Below are 19798 nucleotides of genomic sequence, written 5' to 3'. Positions count from 1 at the left end.
GGTCTTCAAGAACATATTTTGAAACATTTTTTTTATTTTAGGAGAGTATATTTGAAAATCGAATATCATACATGAGTTCAATTCACTTGGGGCCCAGACTCGAATTGGTATCAATCAGTCAATCAATCAAGTAAAATGAAAGTGAACAAGCGGCTGCCAATTGCATGCTGCAAAATGCCAGACAATAAATATTGGATACATACATATTTGATTTATACATAAATACATAAGTATCGACCAGGAGATATTCGTTTTTCTGTACCACGACAATTCGCTTTTAATTTTAGATCTGGCAAATACTAAATATATACATATTAAATACTGTGCATATAGCAAAATACTATACAATAAATAGATAACTTATGGCAAAAGCTTATTATGAAGTGCTATAGATCTCAGAATTTTTTAACAAGGTACTCTCATTGGCCCTTTTTGAAGTGTTTTTATGAGTGGGGTAGTGCATGAAAAGCACATTAGCTATAATATTGGTCCGAATCACATATTGATCAAACCTATAAGCAAGCACTTAAATAGAATCATAAAATAAATCATCTAATTATTTTAGTTTATTGAGATCGTTCAAGTCTTTTATAAAGCGTGACCATATTTAAAAGAAGGAGAAAGAAACTTAGTGAGAGAAATGTTTTTATAATATATACACATTCCTAGCAAGGAAACCCCATACAGCTTGTATGAAAATCGCATAGAAAGGCGGTATCAAATATTTATTTTACTATTTTAAGCAATGAAATGAGAGAGTCAGACTCTGAAACAGACACACTCATACCCTTGTATTGGATACAGGTATAGGATTTTATTGGATATAGGCGCAGGACATATGTTCAAGTGAGGTAGCCTAATAGTTAATATTTGCACCTAATTCTCAAGTATTTCAGGCCAACTTTTTGCATGTACATTAATTCATAATTAGTTATGAACGCGTCAATTCCAGAGCATAGGTATGAATATTATTATGAATTTGATTTGAAGCGTCTGCTCGGCTGTTGTTCGACTGAATGAAAATTAGCAACAATGTTTTGCAACCTTGAGAGCGCGTTTTGCGTGCGTTTGCGAAGCGTTTTTGATGGCTGACGGTTGCCGCCTTCGTTATTATTGCCATTTGCTTTTGTTATTGTTAAGTTTTTGTGGCGCTTGCGCATAAAAAATAATATACTCAATTCTGTGTGAGTGTTTGTCTGTGCTGAATTGTAAACAAATATAAAAATCATATAGAACGCAAAACGACGACGCAGAAAGATGTTGAAAGGGTAGACAAGAAAAACACTAGGTTTAAGCGAAGAAAGATAGTGCAATAGAGAGTGAGAGAGAGTTGGAGAAATAGAGAGAGTACAAAAGCGGCTGTGTGAGAGAGAGAGAGAGAGAGAGAGAGAGAGTGAGAGAAGAGAGCAAGATCGGCGAGCAGCTTTTGATTTGGCTGCTGTTGCTAGACTTTTTGTATTTGCCAACAAATTAGATGCCCATTAAAATGTATTTTGCACCTTTTTTAGTGACATTTCTGTGGGTTGAGTCATCAAAAACGAAACGCACAGGTGCCAAAACACAAAACTGATAAAAATAACAAAAAATAATAATAATGTTATAAAAATATGTGCTGATTATTATGGGGCCATCATAAACTATAATGATCATTACGAAACAAGTCAACCAAATAATTAAGAGCAGAAAATGATAATTGAATTAAATGCAACGTTATTCAAATACATCAAATGAGTGTAATTTATGTGTTCTAATATTTACATATGTGCAGCCTCTTCAATCTTAAAATCAAAACTAAAAAGTAATAATAATATGCGAAGAAGGGGCGTGCTTTGCTTTATGTTTGGTTAAATGGCTGGCAAAATGAACGTTCGTTTAGCAAGTTAATATTAAAAAATAGCAAATAAATAAAAGAGCTCAAATTTACATGTACATAACATATTATAAATGTGCAATAATCAGTTGTACCGACCCATGAGAGCCGGAACACACCCACATTGGGCGTCACGTGAACATTTCGCGTTGCTCGCCAATTAAAAATGTACCAAAAAAGTAAATAAAAAAAAAACACACACACACACACATGAGAATGCGTGACTCGATTGAAAGATACTCTGTACTAACGAACCTAAAGCGTGCCTGCAGGCTCGACAAACGTTTACTTTGGTTCGAGCCCATGATTCACCTTAAAGTGTGGTTCATGAAACTGGTTCTTAAGAACTGTGCATCAGTGTTGGGGCCTAAAACTTGGTTCATGACATTTATTTCAGTTCTCAAAAGAACTGTTCCATGTTATTGGTTTTAAATTAGTGATTTAGAGTGCCAAAACTATCGTTCAAAGTAATAGGATTTTGAAATGAAATTGAATTAAATTTCAAAAATAAAAAGGTTCGATTTAGGTATGGGCTCGACTAACGTATTCCAAGGTAACAGCTGTTTCGATTCCAACTCAGTTTGCAGCCTTGATTTAAAATAAGTTAAAGTTCCCATTTATGGATTATGCCTGTATATTTGGCATACCCAAAACTAGCGTCATCAGCGTATAGAATGGTAACCTACAATATATATCTAGATTCTCAAAGTAATTAGAACATTTCAAATCCGAGCAGTTTTTTAGCCTTGATGTAAAGTATTCTAGGACAACAAATATTATGATTAAACTAATTTCCAATTTGTGGATTATGGCTATAGATTAGCTTTAGCTGGTTCGTGTCCCGCCCACTTGATTTAAAGAACGCTTTAATCACAAATTGTCCGATTTCTAACATTAAACTAACTTCACCTGCGTATATGACAGCCTTACCGCTATATATTTAAATCGAATGTGTTACATTCGATAGTTGTTCAGGCATATGTGTACGCAATATTAACAAACGTTTTCAGATAGTAACAGGGTATACAGCAAGAATAATTAATTTTTTACGAGTATCTAAATGACAGGCAGTAAGCTTTTTCAGATAGTGAGCCCCGTTGACAACGCAGCCCAGTTTGCCTATATAATTATAATTGCCGCCGTTTATTTGCACCCCTGGTCTCCCATCGGGCCGACCCGCCCACGACAAGTGCGTGGTGCTGGAGGGGGTATGCGCATGATTTGCTATTTATTCAAGGTTGGGCCCCAATCGACAAGTCGCCGATATTTGATTTTTTTCGGGGCTCGTCAATTGAAGCTCCACGCCGAAGTGGAAGTGTTACTATATAAATTTCTCGATATTTGTGTACTGAAAGAGAGTCAGCGAAATTTGTTATTATGTTTGGATCTTTCTGGCAAATGTAACCTCCGTATCTACAGATGTAATATTCGCAATCTTCTAAAGTCTTGCTTAAGATTCCAATTATTTCAGATCCATATGGAGTAGAGCTAAATATATAGCTATTCAGAATATGAAAAAGCTATGAAAACTATTGAATTTACTAACTCTTTGGGACTTATTAATTTCTGCCTAACACAACAAAGTGTGCTATTTGTCTATTTTTATATATATTTGACAAGTTCAAGAACCTTCAGCAATTGCTTCACAGAATGAACCAAAAATTGTAATAACCTGGGGTCATCGCGGGCTCGCTAATGAAACGAACGCCACGCCAATGAGGGGGGCTGGGGCGCAACGGCAACAACAATTAATAGACAAAATAATGTAACCACAAATAGAAGACATTTTTTTGTCAATGTTGAAGATAATTTATGTACATATATAATATAAATAGCAGGCGTAAGCCAAAAATATATGACATCGGGCGAACCTTGTTGTTTATACCGATCATTTGGTGGCTGTTAGTTATCTTGTATTGTTGTTTCTGTTTTTGTTTTTGTTATTTTCTTGTCTGCATTTACGAGACAAACGAACCCGGCCGAGTTCAAGGCTAGAAAAAAAAAAAAACCAACAAGAGTTACCAGAAACGAGTGTGTGTGTGTGTGTGTATATAGATACGTAAAGCAAAGTCGCGTATGTTCAGACTACATCTAAAGAGTTTAGTTTGATTAAATCAGAGCATAGAGCATATCATATCATGTATAATTTAGGCATTATAAGGTTCAATCGAACCTTCAATCAAAAATTAAGTCAATCTAGCTTGAGTAAGCAGAAATATGGGCCCTTTTTATATAAGTTGTCTAGTCTAGAAGAAAAAGGCTAATAAATATAGTTACTGACTCGTAGATACCCTGCGCATGTCCTAACAAACTAGCCTCTAGCTGCTTTCCACACGTGCCCTCACAAACCTTGCTTTCGTCAACGGCGAGAAACTACCTAAAATTTGGCAAGTGTCTGCAGCTGTATTCGCGTCATTATTATTTGTTTTTTCATAAAATAATAAATTAATTTAAAAAATTAGCAGCGCAGTGTCGATTGTTCACAATTGACGTCACAGTGTTTACAATTTCCGATGCGGGGTATACAACCTTACTATACAACCTTACCAAAGACAAGGAAACGGTTTTAAGTCAGCGGACAATGATCCAAATGTTCATTCAACAAATTTTAAATATCAAAAAAAAAAATAAATACATATATGTATATATAAATAATGTTTTCTCTTTATATAGATTCTAAACGATTTCTAATTATGGGGGGAATGGAGAAGGTAACCAGAAAATGAAATATTTATGTGTATATAAAAAAGCTCTCAGAAATTACGAGCTATGCCAAAAAACTATGTCGTAAAATCTATATTTGTCGATATTATGAAAATGGTAGAAGATATCGGAGGGAAAATGCAAAGCTCGTTCTATACGTAAGCACATGTTTCAAATTGCAAGTCCACAATTTATCTAGTTTCCGAGAGCGTCGCGATTACAAAAACAGACATCGACTTAAGAATCTATACATATACTTTATAGATGAGATGCTGCCCTTCCCGTTGAAATAGATCGAGACATTTTGAAATGAAGCCTGCTTTCGGGATTCGAGTCACAGCCTAGGGTTTGTTTGTGGATCAAGTCATTTACTAGATAATACAAATTAATTTCCAAAATGAATTGTTGTCTTAATGTTTCCAAGGATTTGTGTAATTCGTCATTCAAATGCAATTTCACTAGTTACAGAATTTATTTTCTTACACACAACACAATTGCAAGCACAAACTTCACGACTTTGTTCTAATACCCTACAATTTGATGACATTAAAACTGCAGTTAGTCGCTGAAAACAAAAAACAAAAAAACAAGAAACCGGCTATAAGGGGAGTCACAAACCTGCACCGATCGGCCAATGACGGTGTGTTTTTGTTTTTGTTTTTTTTTTTTTGTAAAACACACACAATCTTACCCGCAGCTTTTCATTTGAGGCATTTCCGGGGCAGCCAATCCGAACACCTCCCCGACAATAACAGCCAATTGGGTTTTGTAATTGACAGTGATAAAAGGGACAAAGTGGGGGGGTCTCGTGCGCGCAACGTCGTTTGGCGGCGATCAATTTCTAAGAAACATTTTGCAGTGTTGCGTTTTGACCTTAGACTTAGGTATATAATAATCGGGCAATGTAATGGAATTTAATGCTCATTGTGAAATGACAACAACAAATGGCATTATCTTCGAGCGATCATGCAATGATATAGCCACAAACTCCAATCTAAACTAACGTTAGCCGCTCAGCCAGTGGATACAGGCTTACATTTTTATTGTTTACTGTTTTTTTTCAACAGGTATTTAAGAAACTCCATTAAATTCACGTGTATGTAGACATTATAATCATTCATTTACATAGGCGAACATTTTCTATTTGAATTTTGCACATATTAATCATTAAATATACGACGAACCAGGTTAAGCCAGTATTTCGAATTAGTTATTTAGCAATGAACCGAATCTCACACATACGAACCAGCAATGGAACCATATCAAAGAACCCAAGTTCATTGACGTGAGAAAAACTTGGCTTACGAACCGAACCCAAAATAGGCGATTCGGTTTGAATCGTGAACCAAATTGAGAAACAAACTTATTTGGGTTTGCAGCCCTGGTTAAGACAATATAAACTCTATTGCGGACATTTTACAACAAACGCTTTAAGCTTACCAAAGCAAAGAAACAGAAAAATGCGTTAGAAATTTCACTTTATACAGCAAATGCGCTGACAAAACTTCGAATACCCGTTTTAAATACTCGGGAAAGTGCAATATGTTGATTTTCATTCACATTCACATTCACATTCACATTTAGCGAATTGGGCCAGACATTCATTCAGAATTAATTTACAGTTGAACTGCGATCGGTAATGCATAAGGCAAAGCAATTCTTTATAATTAAAGGGCTCTAAAGTTAATTGTTAATCGAATCGATATATCGATATATACATATATATATTTATATATATATTTTTTTATTTATTTCACATCTGTTTGGGCACAAAAAAGGTTCAGGCTTTCGGACACATTTCGTTCGGCTGATCTTGAGTCATTTTATGGTCGAAATATGAGAATACGGCCACACTAAATTCGCTTTATGCGATTGCCATAAAGATTTTGATTGCATTTTATTGATATTGTTGCTGTCGTGTTTATTTGCCTCCATCAATTTTATATACATTTTAGCCCAGTTTATTTTAATGTATTAAATTAATTGAACGAAAACAACAAAACGAAAACTTTTCAAATGTGCAGCCAACATAATACCCTCTAAAAAAAAAAGGTTTAAGAATATCTGTGAAGATGCTCTGCATTATATACTACAGAGAATTCTGCACGACTTTCTTAAGGAACTCGGTATGCGATGCTCGAATTATTGTTGCTCCAGCTTTATCTTTTTAGACCTAAGCATGACATTGTACAAGACATGTCCTTGAGTATGTTTATTTGAAAAAGCATACAGCCGATGAGATGTCACTTAAGCTGTCTGGCATGAACATGAAATGGCCCTTGGTCAGCTAGGACTGTATCGACATGAGCAGACACATAGCTAATAAATTCACAGAGCGGTAAGAGTATTTAATTAATTTGTGGCGAGCACTAGGTAAAACCCGATAGCAAAAACAACATCAGCAACAGCGGCCCCAACAACAATGAGCACTAATCATTTTGTTTTGACGCAGACGTTGACTTAGAAGGGGGGCAAATACAGCAGTAACAGCAGCAACAACAACAACAGCAGCAGAAGCAGGTGGAGAGGCAATGCGAATATCTAATGATGTATTGTCGACTTCTATATATGCGATGTCTGGAACTATTCATTCGCTTGGCTGTGAACGCCACAACAGCAATCTGATTGAGGTGGGCCCGCCGAAAATTTCAAATGCTCATACGTACATACACCAATGCATATGTATGTATGTACGTACGTACATACACATGTATTATGTATGTAGAAGTTAAAGTACAACAAGCAAGAATATGGCAAACGCAACCGACTGCGCAATACCCTTCGATTCAAACTTTTGTGTTGATCATCAGTTGCCCACATGTTGGCTAATTATTCGTAAGCTGGATTTTCGCGTGACAACGTTGCCAACGGAACGGAAAAATAGATATGCATATATAAATGTGTATAAAAACGCCAGATATAATGATGGCCGATATAAAACGCACAGCAATAATACAAGATTCCAGATGCAATTGTATTGATTAGCTCGACTCCAAAAAGGAGACAGTTGCCAGCGAGACGTTTCGTCTGACAGATACCCTGTACCTAGCTACACACTTATAGACACGACACACAAGAGCCAAGCTGGGGCCCAGCTTATCTAATCTTCAAGAGGAAAAAACTGTAGCTATAAAATCCATATACTTATCAATGCATATACATTCACGGCCAGTTCTGTATGCACTCTACAGAGTATTATTGAGTCGGCCATGTTTCTTGTGTTTACTATCGTTGGACGCTGAAGCTTTGCATACCAATATAACCTGAAAAACAGAGTCGCGACAACGCCCCTCGATCATTAACAAATCTAGTGAGCAGAAAATTGCATTTAATATAGTCACAGAGGGGGCGGGCAGCGGTCAGCGGTCAGCGGTCAGCGGTCAGTGGGCAGGGGGCGGTGAGCAGATGACAGACTGTGAAGGCTAACATGTCGTCGCCAGTTGCTGACTAACTCAAATCACGAGACCTGGCATCGAGAGCGAACGTTAGAGAGAACATTAGCGTTAGACTGGCGGGTAATAGGTATGAAGAGAAATCTAAAGAAAATGCTGAGCGTGTCTTGCGAGAGAAGTCTAGTTAAATTGTAAGCCATTTCAGTTGGCTTCCTGTTTGAATAATCGCACTGCAGATCTAACAATTATAGAAAACAGGCCCTGACAAAAATCCCCTATGCAAGTGACGCACTCCGGCATTAAGAAAGATTTACATAGATCCAAGTAATGCAACGAACGCATATGCATTGGGTTAAGCAATAAACAAGAGTTTCCATCCAAGACAAAATTGCCCGACCTACGTTCGAGTGGAGGTTGGATTATCCTGAAAATGATATAATCTTAAGTTATGCTACAAAAATCCAGTATTCAAATTAAAACTTATTGATATTATGGAAATAGCTGAGAAACAAGCTGGTTCAACTGCGCAGAAACAACAGGCTTGCATCAAATGATGGCTAGAACATTTGGTAAACATGCCCTTCAACTAGAATATGGAAAAACAATAAAGCCTTAGCAGGAGAGCCTTAAACAATATGACTTGAGTATCGAAGTACAATAGACGCAGCTCATATTAATCTTAAGCAATTTACACTTAAATAAGCAACTTCGGATTAAATAATCTATCGTATTTCTATTCTAGACATTATAATTATCTGATATTCTTATGATCACACAATCATAATCAAAAGAGAACTGCGTTTTAAATGTATTGTATGCACATAAATTAGGGAAAAGCTTTACACAAATATCCAACAATTGAATTGTGGGTAACCATGGCAAGAATATTCAAGTGGATTAAACACGCCCCAGCTTAGCTGCCAGCGGGATGGTATGATTGATGGGGAAGGGGAGGAAGGGAGGATTGACTGACTTATTTCATCACGTCTTGTTTTAGCTACGCCAGCTACCGGCTACTGCTGTTGCCAAGGACCGCGCCAGGTGGCCATTTCCGAGCACGACCTTGTAGACACTATTAAATTCTATTAAATGTACATTGGCAAACAGTCGAACGACACCCAAGAGCGGAATATCCACAGACAGCAACGGCCATATAATGGTAATCGAGTACAAAATAAATACACAAACAACAAACACCCTCGAATCGACAGGCATCGGAAAGTGGCAGCACCAAGAGTGTCCCTATAAGCCATTATGCTTTCTAATCAATACGCAGACAAGTCTTGTACAATATTGTTTTCGAGAGTGCATACCCTGTTCAATTCGCAAATTCGAGTGTATCTGAGTCGAGCTCCTGACGAAAGTCAATTCCAAGAGGACCCAAACAAGCAACTGGCTATGTTATATATATAGATCTGAGGCACTAAATGGGTATTCGAAGTCAAGTTCGATTTGATTTAGAATCGAATTTAACAGATTTCAATTGAAATAATCCCACATACAGTTCAATACTTCTTATTTCCTTAAGCTCGCTTCCTCGCTTCCTTTTTACGCGATATTATAGTTCTTAAGATCTTTGAAATAATGCATATCAGTTCCAGGTTTTTCAGCAAATCAGTTTGTTTATATTAAGTATTGTTTTTTAAAATTAATTAGCTGACATTTTAATTTTTTTGCATGCATTTCTTGCAGAAAGTCGAAGAAGGCTACAAAAATGTGTGTTTCAAATGAATCAAATGTTTTTCAACTGTTTTATGTTCTTAAGTAAAACCTTAAAGCTTAAGATAACTAACTTCGGTAACTATAAATATATATATGTGTGTGTGATGTATGTGATGTAATAGTGCGACCGACTCAGTCAGAAATCAGACGGAATTGTGCCAAGTTTTCTTTTCCTTGAGAAACTACAGAGTCCAGGATACAAAAAAATGCACATATTTCGTGCCAGTTGATTTTTCACTGTACTTTCGCCGAGTTTTCTTTAAACAATTGCAGACCGTGTGCGTGTGCACGTGCAGGGTATTTTAGGGTCGAGTTACTGCACTAGCTGCCTGTTGTTTTTGTTTTTGCCACGTGTGTTGTGCTGCCTGCTACAAAAGCTACGCAAACAACCTTCCTCAGTGCCAGAATCATAGACACAGATACATACATGCATACATTTGTACATACTTACATACTTAAATTAGTCAAAGCGCCGACACCGCTGCCAGCGTCGCTGTCGCCACCGCACAGTGGGACAATGCTCGAATTAAGCAGGCTCGATTTCATTTTATAATCGAAAGCAGCGCAGAGTTTATTTAGAAAGATAGTCAAAGTTAAAGTCAAAGAAATACAATAATTAATTTTGCACGCCTTTAAGATGAAGACCCAGCCAGCACCAACCCATGGATTTAGCTAAACATATTCGTTGGATGCCAAATTTATCAATCAATTTCTTAATGAACATATCTAGGGCTTCCGATATCTACAGCAGAAAGGGCAAAAGAGAGAAGAAAAAAAAAACTGAACTGTTTCGCACAAACTGTTGTCTATTAAATTTATGTGCACTTTATTGGTTTTGAACCACTGTGCGACGCAGCCGATGCTTTGAATTCTGTAAAAACGTGCGCACAGATGTTAGCAGGGGGAGGGGGCTCCAAGTTGACACAACATACAACAAAAACAAAAAAAAAGGAGAAAAAGAAAAGAAGAAGACGCGTGGCGTCCAATCAAAGGCAAACAAGTCTTTTAAATTTAATGCTGCTCTTTTTTTTATTGTAATTAGTATTCATGTTGTTTTTGTTGTTGTAAAGCGCCGTTATCAAAACCAAAGCACAAATCTAAGTTGTTTTTTTTTTTTTTTTTGGTAAGTTTTCGTATAAGTATGCAAGTATTCGAAAGGTGGAGGTAAAAGCGAAGAAAAGGCATAAGCCAAAATGTTGAAATAAGAAAATAAAAACAACAAACCTGTTCCGCCGCGCACCGCATACGTTGTTGTCGCCTGGATGGATGAACTGGTGCCCGAACCCGCGCCGCCGGCTCCACTGGTTTTTGTGAATTTTAAGAGCATTGTGTTGATCCGTTTTTGTTGTTGTTGTTGTTGTTGTTGTTACTCTTGTTGCTCTTATTTGTCGTATATATTTTGGTGTCCAAACAAAATGCAGCAACAAAACAAAACGAAAACAAAAACAAAACAAAATAGCAACAGAAATGTCTTGTATTTTCACTTTTCAGTTATTTATTGTTGTTTTATATATATACATATGTATGTTTGTTATGTTTGTTATGTTTTGGCTGCTGCTTCGCCCAACAGGCTAACGGTAACTAACCAACACTTTGATAATACGGAGGCGAGGCCCAAAGTTCGAACGTCGCCAACGTCAGCGGCTGCGGGGTTTTGTCTATTTCTTTCTATTTTTAGTAACGAATTGTTTTTTCTCTATTGCGGCGGCTATTGACACAGGGACGACGACGACGACGACGACGACGAAAAGGCGCACACACAAATCGCGCCTGGCTCGTTTTGTTGCCGTTTCGTTTGTTCGCTCCTTTGGCTGGCTGCACAATCGGTTTTTTTTTCTATGAATTTATCAATTATAACTATTCACTATTCCACATACTTTGTTACTGTAGTATTGTTGTTATTGTTGTGTTGGTTTTTTTTTTCTTTCTATGCTTTGCTCATATGTTTATGCACGCGATGCGCGTGTGTGTGTGTTAGTTTTAATTGTGTTCAAGATTGTTAAATTACTGTTTAATATGGCTTGCGGTTCATGCATTTTATGCTGCAACTGTGCTTCCTAGCATGCACTTTCCATGTGTATGGTTTTTGTTAATTAACACACGTTTTGCACTTGAAAAAAAAAACAAAAATAGTTGATAAAATTCTAGTACGACGCTGGCCCATTTGCATTCAACTGGTTGCGCAGTGCTGCCGGATCATTAACAGACGGCCATGTGCCAGGGCTAAGCAACAATCAAATTATCGATAGGTCTTATCGAGCCCGATATACACAGTGACCAGCTGGCAACTTTTCCAGCTGACAATGCAAATTTCAAACAAAATAAGAAAAACAAAAAAAAAAAACGGGCAAGTGTGCTTAAATTATAGAAACCAATGCATATTTATTAAGTAAATTGCAAAGTATGATGTCGGCTGACTTTTGTGGGGTTCCATCGCTACATTTAAACAAGCAATCGTAGGGGACCGTGGCATAAAACACAACGGATAAGATAATTCGGCTCAGCGATAATTTCTTGATAAACAAAGGGACTGACTTAAAACTTTTTCCAGCTGTATTTACGCAAAGATTGCGTGCATTTAATATTAAGTACAGAAGCTAGTCAAATTTGGAGCGTCGAGCATGTGTGTCATATTCTTCTATGCCAATTCGCAGCCGAACGCCAATGGCTATAAGCTCATATTGGCCTCCAATCGTGACGAGTTCTTCGCCCGCGACACACAAACGGCGGCCAAATGGACAAATGCGGATCACGTATATGGCGGTAAGTTAGGTAAGAGGGTAGATGCGTTAACAATTTACTTCAACATTTACAATCGCTGCAGGCATTGACCTGGAGCCAGGACGCGAAGGTGGCACTTGGCTGGCCATTGGCAGCGCTCACGGCATCTTCAAAGTGGGCGCACTGCTCAATCTGACCGGGGAGCCAAAGCCGCGCAATGCAGTCGGTAAACGCAACTTACACACACACACACACACGCATAGACACAACCATTGAGGTGGCACCATAACCCTATCCATTCCATCCTCTTAATTCCTAATCACTCATAAACTGATAACGCACCAAAAATTTCTTTGTTTCGAAGCGCACAAAAACATTTTGCAACCGCATAATAATACCAAGAACAGCTGCAACAGCAACCAGAACAAACAGCGGCAATCAAATAACGAACATTTCTTACTAGGACGCGGCATGATCGTGGCAGACTATGTGCGCCAATCCGATGTCGAGCATAACATTATCAACTATAATCAAAGTCTACTGGCGGACTGCACCAAATACAGTGCGTTCAATTTTGTATCCATTGAGATTGGGTATGTGTAAATACGATTTAGTCAGTTGGTTGATTTATTAATATCCGTTTATTGACATTTCTAGCGACGTTTCGCAGCCGGCACAGATCAAGCTGCTGAGCAATGTGCCGCCCACGCTGATGCCCTTTGAACAGGGGCAATGCTACGGATTTGGCAACAGTCTGCCGGACAGTCCATTCGAGAAGGTGCGACACGGCCAACAGCAATTCGAACAGATTGTCAGCGAACATGGCCATTCGGATGTGGCCACATTGAGTGCTGAGCTCCTGCAGCTGCTAAAAAACAAACATAAATTCTGGCCAGATGCGGAGCTGAAGCGCCGTGCGCCCAGCTGGGGTGAGGGACTGAGTGCTCTAAATGTGCACATTCCTGAGCACGGCTACGGCAGTCGCACACATTCACTTATCCTGGTCGATGCCAACAATAAGCTGCATTTCATTGAGGAGACCATGGCGGGCTTGGATCCCAGCGGCGAGTGGGAGCGAACGCACATTGAAAAACAGTTTGAAAACATTTAAGCATAAAGACTTTTTCTCTAATACTTCCTTACGTGCAGCTGCTGTATGCATGCATATTTTGTTAATAAGGTAAAATATCAAAATTCATAAATATTTCAAAGCTCAGCCAAAATTGAAAGCAACAAACCGATTTCTTTCAAATGAACCATATTAGTTGAATCTTTGTAAGATTTTAAACGCATGCACAGCAAAAATAAATTTCTCACTAATTTTTAAATACGAATTTTCACTTAAACTAGACAAACAGACCATACATAGCCTTAAGACTGTATCCTATATCTGGTTAACATATTCAAGCAAAAGAAAAGTATTCTAAATATACTCGTAAGTAGCACATTTGTATGGACTTTGCACAACTATTTTAATATTATTTGTAGTGCTATATAAAACTACACTCATATGATGCCATGTATGTAGATAAGCACGCATAGACTACGTGTAACGCATAATAAAGTCCACATCTTTATAGTTGCGATTGTAATGTGTTACTTTAAATGCAGAAGACTTAAATATATATTATATATACATTTGTTTATATCTCTTTTTTTTTGTTTCGTAATAACAATAAATCCCTTGAAAAGAAAATTGAAATCAATATGAGCAGTTATTCGTTATGTTAGCCTTTTCTTTGGTAGACCAAATATTTATAAGTTATAACTAAAATGTATAACATCTGATAATACCAATAAATCTTGAATGCCTTGTTAAAAACAAAACCTTTGCATATTATTTTTTCTTTGAACGTTCGGATTACAACTATAATAATATATATTTTCCAAGGGATACAGTTTTGCAAAAAAAAAAAAAAAATAAGAGTATCTACGAATAATATTATAAATTTATGGATGCTTTGTGTATTATAGTTGTTGAAGTTATTAAAAAATAAACACATTATAAAAATATATCAGACGCTGTGCTGCAGTTCTTTCCGTCGCTTCACACACCCCGCATTCCCAGACGATAAAGGGCTAATCTATACATTTCATATATCATTTTATGTATATAGTTAAGCAAAATAACAGCAGATTATACAAATTATTCAAGGTATCTTTATGATCAAGTTTTGTTAGCTGTTTACCGTCTACTTGTAGCTTTTGCCAACACGTCCACGCTTGCTACCGCCGCCGCGCGCTGGTCGTGCTGTTGTTGATTCGCCACCATCAGCACCAGCGCTACGCAAGACGCTCTTGAACTTGCGCGAGTTCATGGCCCGTTTGCTGCAATTGATAGTAAATGATTGAGTAAACAGTAGGTTATTGATTGAGTAAACAATTACCGTTTGTTAAGGGTATTTCGTGTCAGCGGTATGTACGCATAGGGATCCAGTTTGCCGCGCTGTTTCATGTCGCCCTTGGCTTTTTTGCTGCTGTACTCGCTGCCGGCTGCTCTGCTGGCGGCTCCACCAGATTTGACAGACATGGCATCGTGTCCGGCTGTGGCGCCGAGCGTACGATGTATACCCTTGCGTGTGCTGGCGCTGGTCTTGCCTGAGCGCATGCTTAATGCATCGCTGGCCTTACGCTTGCGCTTGGCACTGCTCGCCTGTTGCAGTTCCTCCTCATCACTGGAGTCCTCCTCCATACCGCGCTTCGGATTGCCATTGCCCGGCTCATGGCCGCTACCCGCCGAGGAATCATCGCTCTCGGAGCCATCCTCAATGGCATCACCTTTCTGACCACGCAGCGCCTTGTCGCTGATTATAAGACGACCGTCATCGGCGGTCTTGAAGCCGCCATTAGCCGCCTGTGGCTTCGATTTCGACGGTTTGCCAGGCACGGCAGCGGCAGCAGCTGCAGAGCCACTTGCTGCAGAAAAATATTGAGTTAGAGGCTGGACAGATTTTTGAATAGAGCATGAAGCTTACTTAGCACATTGCCAATTGACTTGAGATCGGCCAGATCGACAATCTCATCTGCATCTTCGCGTATGTAGGTGCTGCGCGCTTGCTTGGACTTGGATTTTGTTTTGGACGTACGATTCTTGGCAGCAGCGCCGCCTTCCTCAGTTTCCATATCCTCCGGCAAATCTGAGTCCGAGTCGGCCAAAATGTCATCGATGCTGCAAATAGTATATGGAGCTGTTGCTTTAGCTGAACATGGTTGAAATTCTCTTGATAACTTACGTATAGCTCTTCTGCTCGAGATCCCCTACGAGCTCATCATCAGAGCTCTCGGCCTGGGCCTCCTCGTTCTGCTTTTTGCGTGTATCACGACGCATTTGCTTGCGTATCTTTTTGAGACGGCGATGGGTAACCTCATCATCACCTGGCACAAAGCGTGCCAGCTCCTCTGTGGTAAAGCGTTTGCACAGTTTTTTGAGGAAGTAACCAATCTGTATGCGACAATAGCGCTTCGTATCCTTTGTCATGGCCGAAAGGGAACGCATCTGCAAGAGTTGAATGGCTAAATATATAATTAATTGAATGATATAGCTAGACTGCACGTACAATCGTCTCCAGATGATTGGCCACCAGCGGTATGGGCATCACCTTAATGAATGTGATGAGAAAGGCGACGGCTGCCTCGGCCTGATGGCGGGACTTTTGCACCAGAAACACCGAAACCTGCTGCAGCACAAACTCCAATGTGCTAACCGTTAGGTGTTGGCCCTGTTGCTGAAGCACAGCACGAAAGGCGAGGATCGTATTCGTTGTTAACGATTCGTCGCCGGTAAAGCCAGCTGTCAGGATGTCAACAAACTCATTAATCTTGCCAGCCTCCTGATACAGAGTGGCAATCTGTTTGATCAGCTGTTCGGCCACCTGCTCCTTGCGTGTCGAGAACTCCTTATAACTAAGCACCGCTTCCGGAATGGCCTTCATCACCAACTGATCGTTGTATGTCAGCTTGCTGCGGCAGTCCAGCAGCGATTTGAGGCAACTGTTGATCGATAAAAATAGAAATGAAAATGTTTAGATTGAAAGTGGGAAAGAAGCTAACTGATTTGCCAACCATCTGAATGCAATTTTGTGCAAACAAAGCTACTGTAATCCGACTTACTGTAAGCGAGATGCCTGGCAAACGCTGCAGGTGGTATTGAAGGCCTCCAGAAGGATTTGCTGCAACAAAATGCAGTTCTTGCGCGTAAATTTCTGGCATGAGGGCAGCTCCGAGGTCATAAGCTCGCGCAATAGCCTGCAAGAGGACATATATAGTAGATAGTAGAAAAAGAATATGCAATTGCTCTTACTCATATGTCTTGCGCTGCTGCTTCTTCATCTTCTGTTCGTCGCGTGCCACCAATTTGGACTTGTCGTTGCGCAGCACGGGCGCCATATATTTCTCGAAATAGGCCTCGATGCCGCGACACTTTTGGACACGAACAATAGCCGCATTTATGTCAAAGTACGCATCATATTCAAAGCTGGCAACTGCACTTTCCGCCAGCAGACTCTGGGCGCTTTCAAAGAGTTGCGCTTGAACCTCGGCGGGCGCACGACCGATATACACACGTATGACGTCCAGAGCGCGCTTCCGTAGATCTGCCTCGTATGTGCCGCTGGGCTTTTGTGTGTAGATGTTGAAGAGGCGCGGCAGAAAATTGCGCGCATACTGTCCAATGGCCGCATGGCATTCGGGACTCTGGCTATCGTCCAGCAGCTCTAATAGCCCGTCATAGATGGGTGCACGAAATTCGGGATTGTGCTCCAAAGCATCGCCCAGTGTGGGCGCCAGTTTACGCAAATATTCCGGATCGCGGGGCTGTCGACAGAAGCCCGGAAACAGGCCCCACAGCTGACAGCATAGAAGCTCATAGATGTGTGCGTTGGACAGATTCTTTTCCTCCAACGAATACTTGCGCCACTGAGACTGACTATTTAATGCCAATGGCACAACATGCTCCTTGAAAAACTGCAAACTGGCACCGTTGGAGCCCTCGCGCATCAATGGCAACAGCCACGAACGCTCCAGCGACAGTTCACCCTTGGCATCGCTCAATGGTAATGCACGCAGCACCAGCTCGGGCCCGAGCGCCTTAATTGCGCTGATCAGCGTGTGCTCAATCTGCAAACGCAAAGCGCCCTGGCTCTCATAGCGTTTGCCAATGGTTGCCAACGAGGGAATCAGCTCGGATCTGGGTGAGCGAGAGAATGAGAGAAAGAGAGAGATAGGCAACAATTAAGTTTGCTATACTTAAGCTAAGGGATACCCTGTAGACGGTTTCACCTACCCAAAGTGCTTGCCGCACGCCTCGAAGACAATAGAGAAGATGAGTATAACATATTTGGAGATCTCGCCGAAGGGTGCATTAAGCACCTTGTGCAGGGCGCCAATTATTTTGGTTACAGATGCACGATATTGATCGGCCAGCTGCTTTGTGGCACAGGCACGCGACACACAATCTTGCAGCAGCTCCTTAATGCAATTGGATACGCCAACGACCAGTTCGCCCCGCTCCGACAGCCACAGATCGGTGGTGCAGATGTCAACGAGGCGCGGCAGCGCTTGCATACACAAATCCAATTGCAGTGCAGCCAAATGCAGATGTCCCTCCTTGAGCACCGTGATCCAGGCAAGCGTTTGCCGCACATCGCTGCGATCCGGCCGATACTCGTGTATGGCAGCAAGCAGCTTGGCGCACAGCGTCGCATTCAGATTGACGCTGCGCGTAAGGAAGAGAGCGTGCAGTGCTTGAAAGCAGTTGGTGCGCACCAGCACATTGGCAGCGGTCATTATGGAGAGCAGATGCTCACAAACGCTGCGTATATCCTCGGTGGAAAAGCCGGCCAGCGTATCCTTGAGCAAGGCGAGCGTATGCAAGACTGTTGTCTGTGCATTGGCCAGCACTTCGGGCTTAAATTGGGCCAGACAAAATTTCGTTACACGATTACTGGCCGGATGATGCTTAATCTTAGCCGTCGCTGCCGCCGCCTGCTGCTGCTGCTGCTGTTCGTCCTTATTATCCTCATCCTTAGCGCCGTCGACTGGCGTTGGTGGCAGCATAAAACAGCTGCCATGTATGATTGAGACCACGGCATGCTGTGCCGCCTTTCGTATCTTGGGTTTGGAGTGAATGCTAAAGGCAAGCAACGCATCAAAGTACTGAAATGTCGAGCTGTACGTCCATGTCGCATAATCCTGAGCGCGCAGCAGCACCGACAAGCAGCCAATCAACTGCAATTAGACGCGAAGCAGAGATTTTGTAAAATACAATTTGAATAATAATAAATCGAATGGTCAGCGTATGTTAGCATAACAGTTTATGCAGAATACATTTCAGACTGATCAGCATAGGATCAGGGTTTCATTACTTACATATCGTATGACGGATTGGCTGCTGGAGTCAATGAAGCGCTTCAGAAGCTGCTGCAGCGTTGCGGCTGTCTGATCGAAGCGTTTGCGCAGCACCGGCGCCGGCACAGACTTGATGCCCATTGAGAGAAGTGCAACGCCGGCAATGATGTCGCGCTCCTCGCTGGCGGCCTCAATTTGGCTGATGAGCAGCAGAAAGTATTCGGTAGAGGATTCGGTGCCGCCGCGTTCGCGTATTATTTCCGTTAGGGCGCTTAAAATGGCCAGCATCTCCTTGTGCAAATCGGATGAGGCGCGAAAGCCAGTGAGCAGCTTCTTGAAGCTCATATTGCTGCAGCTACTGTAGTTAGAGGCAAAGGTCTGGAAGGTCTTGAATGTGCCAGGCTGTGTGCCGGTGCCAGTACCCGTGCCAGACATGCCATCATCATCGTCTAGCGTAAAGGACATCAGGCTGCCGGCAACATCGTTAACGGTTGTCGTCTCCGCATTGTACGCTTGACGCTGTTCGTGTTTGTGCAGTGCCTCCATGGTAAGTCCGTTGGCGGAACCAGATGCCGCTGTAAATTGTTAGTAAAGAGATTTTATAGTTTTTGTTATGCTGGCGTGTTTATTGTCTTTGGCTTACCCAGATTCAAATTTGGTTGGAAGAAACGCGACTTGGCTTTCAGGCGATGTTTCATTTGCTCAGGATTTGATACAGCCGACTGGCCCTTGCTCCAGTTCTTGCCTTTACCATGGCGTTTCAATTTCGAACGAAATTTACCCATTGTCGTTGGATCTGAGTGCGAGTGCAACGCACAGAAAATGTACTTTTCAAAATGCCAAATCAAACACGTGCAGCACACAGAAGTTAGAGCAACATGTTTTGCTCATATCGTGTTTTCATCGATATTTTGACGATTATCGCAACCGATCGATATCGAACCGACTCAGATGAGCATTTATACCTGTCTGAGGAGTCTCTGAGTTCATTGAGTTTGTGCGTGAAGATAATTTACATTTCTTAGCAGTTTTTTTCCGAAGTAAA

The 19798-nt window shown here is 40.8% G+C and overlaps 3 protein-coding genes across 6 annotated transcripts in view; 1 reads left to right on the top strand and 2 right to left on the bottom strand.

Moving 5' to 3' along the window:
- Positions 1-11881, bottom strand: part of NFAT (NFAT nuclear factor) — a 54312-nt gene extending 42431 nt beyond the window's left edge. The window contains exon 1 of the mRNA XM_032440097.2: positions 10912-11881. Within this exon, the coding sequence (XP_032295988.1) occupies positions 10912-11014 (103 nt within the window). The 5' untranslated portion in view covers positions 11015-11881. The remainder of the gene's footprint in view (positions 1-10911) is intronic.
- A 74-nt stretch (positions 11882-11955) lies between these two features.
- Positions 11956-14110, top strand: Tango2 (transport and golgi organization 2). Of its 3 annotated transcripts, XM_070209560.1 has the most exons (5): positions 11956-12034; positions 12239-12450; positions 12512-12634; positions 12773-13001; positions 13066-14110. In XM_070209560.1, the coding sequence occupies exons 2-5, from the start codon at positions 12309-12311 to the stop codon at positions 13517-13519; spliced, it is 948 nt and encodes a 315-aa protein (XP_070065661.1). In that variant the 5' UTR covers positions 11956-12034; positions 12239-12308; the 3' UTR covers positions 13520-14110. The 3 variants fall into 3 exon arrangements, with proteins under 3 accessions (XP_070065661.1, XP_015026660.1, XP_002055271.1); XM_015171174.3 differs by having other exon boundaries at positions 11963-12450; XM_002055235.4 differs by having other exon boundaries at positions 11966-12450; positions 12872-13001.
- Positions 14111-14199: 89 nt separating this feature from the next.
- Positions 14200-19646, bottom strand: LOC6632174 (RRP12-like protein). 2 transcript variants are annotated; one of them, XM_015170975.3, is made up of 11 exons: positions 19397-19646; positions 18775-19328; positions 17690-18633; positions 16709-17593; positions 16519-16653; positions 15966-16398; positions 15642-15904; positions 15384-15577; positions 14796-15324; positions 14598-14736; positions 14200-14492 (listed from the first exon to the last, which is right to left on the bottom strand). In XM_015170975.3, exons 1-10 carry the CDS (start codon positions 19536-19538, stop codon positions 14601-14603), a joined length of 4215 nt encoding a protein of 1404 aa, XP_015026461.1. In that variant the 5' UTR covers positions 19539-19646; the 3' UTR covers positions 14200-14492; positions 14598-14600. The 2 variants fall into 2 exon arrangements, with proteins under 2 accessions (XP_015026461.1, XP_002055272.1); XM_002055236.4 differs by lacking the exon at positions 14200-14492 and having other exon boundaries at positions 14496-14736; positions 19397-19645.
- Between the last annotated feature and the right edge of the window lie 152 nt (positions 19647-19798).

The sequence above is a fragment of the Drosophila virilis genome, chromosome X (assembly GCF_030788295.1).
Source record: "Drosophila virilis strain 15010-1051.87 chromosome X, Dvir_AGI_RSII-ME, whole genome shotgun sequence".
Classification (NCBI taxonomy): domain Eukaryota; kingdom Metazoa; phylum Arthropoda; class Insecta; order Diptera; family Drosophilidae; genus Drosophila; species Drosophila virilis.
This window is presented reverse-complemented; position numbering and strand designations above follow the sequence as displayed.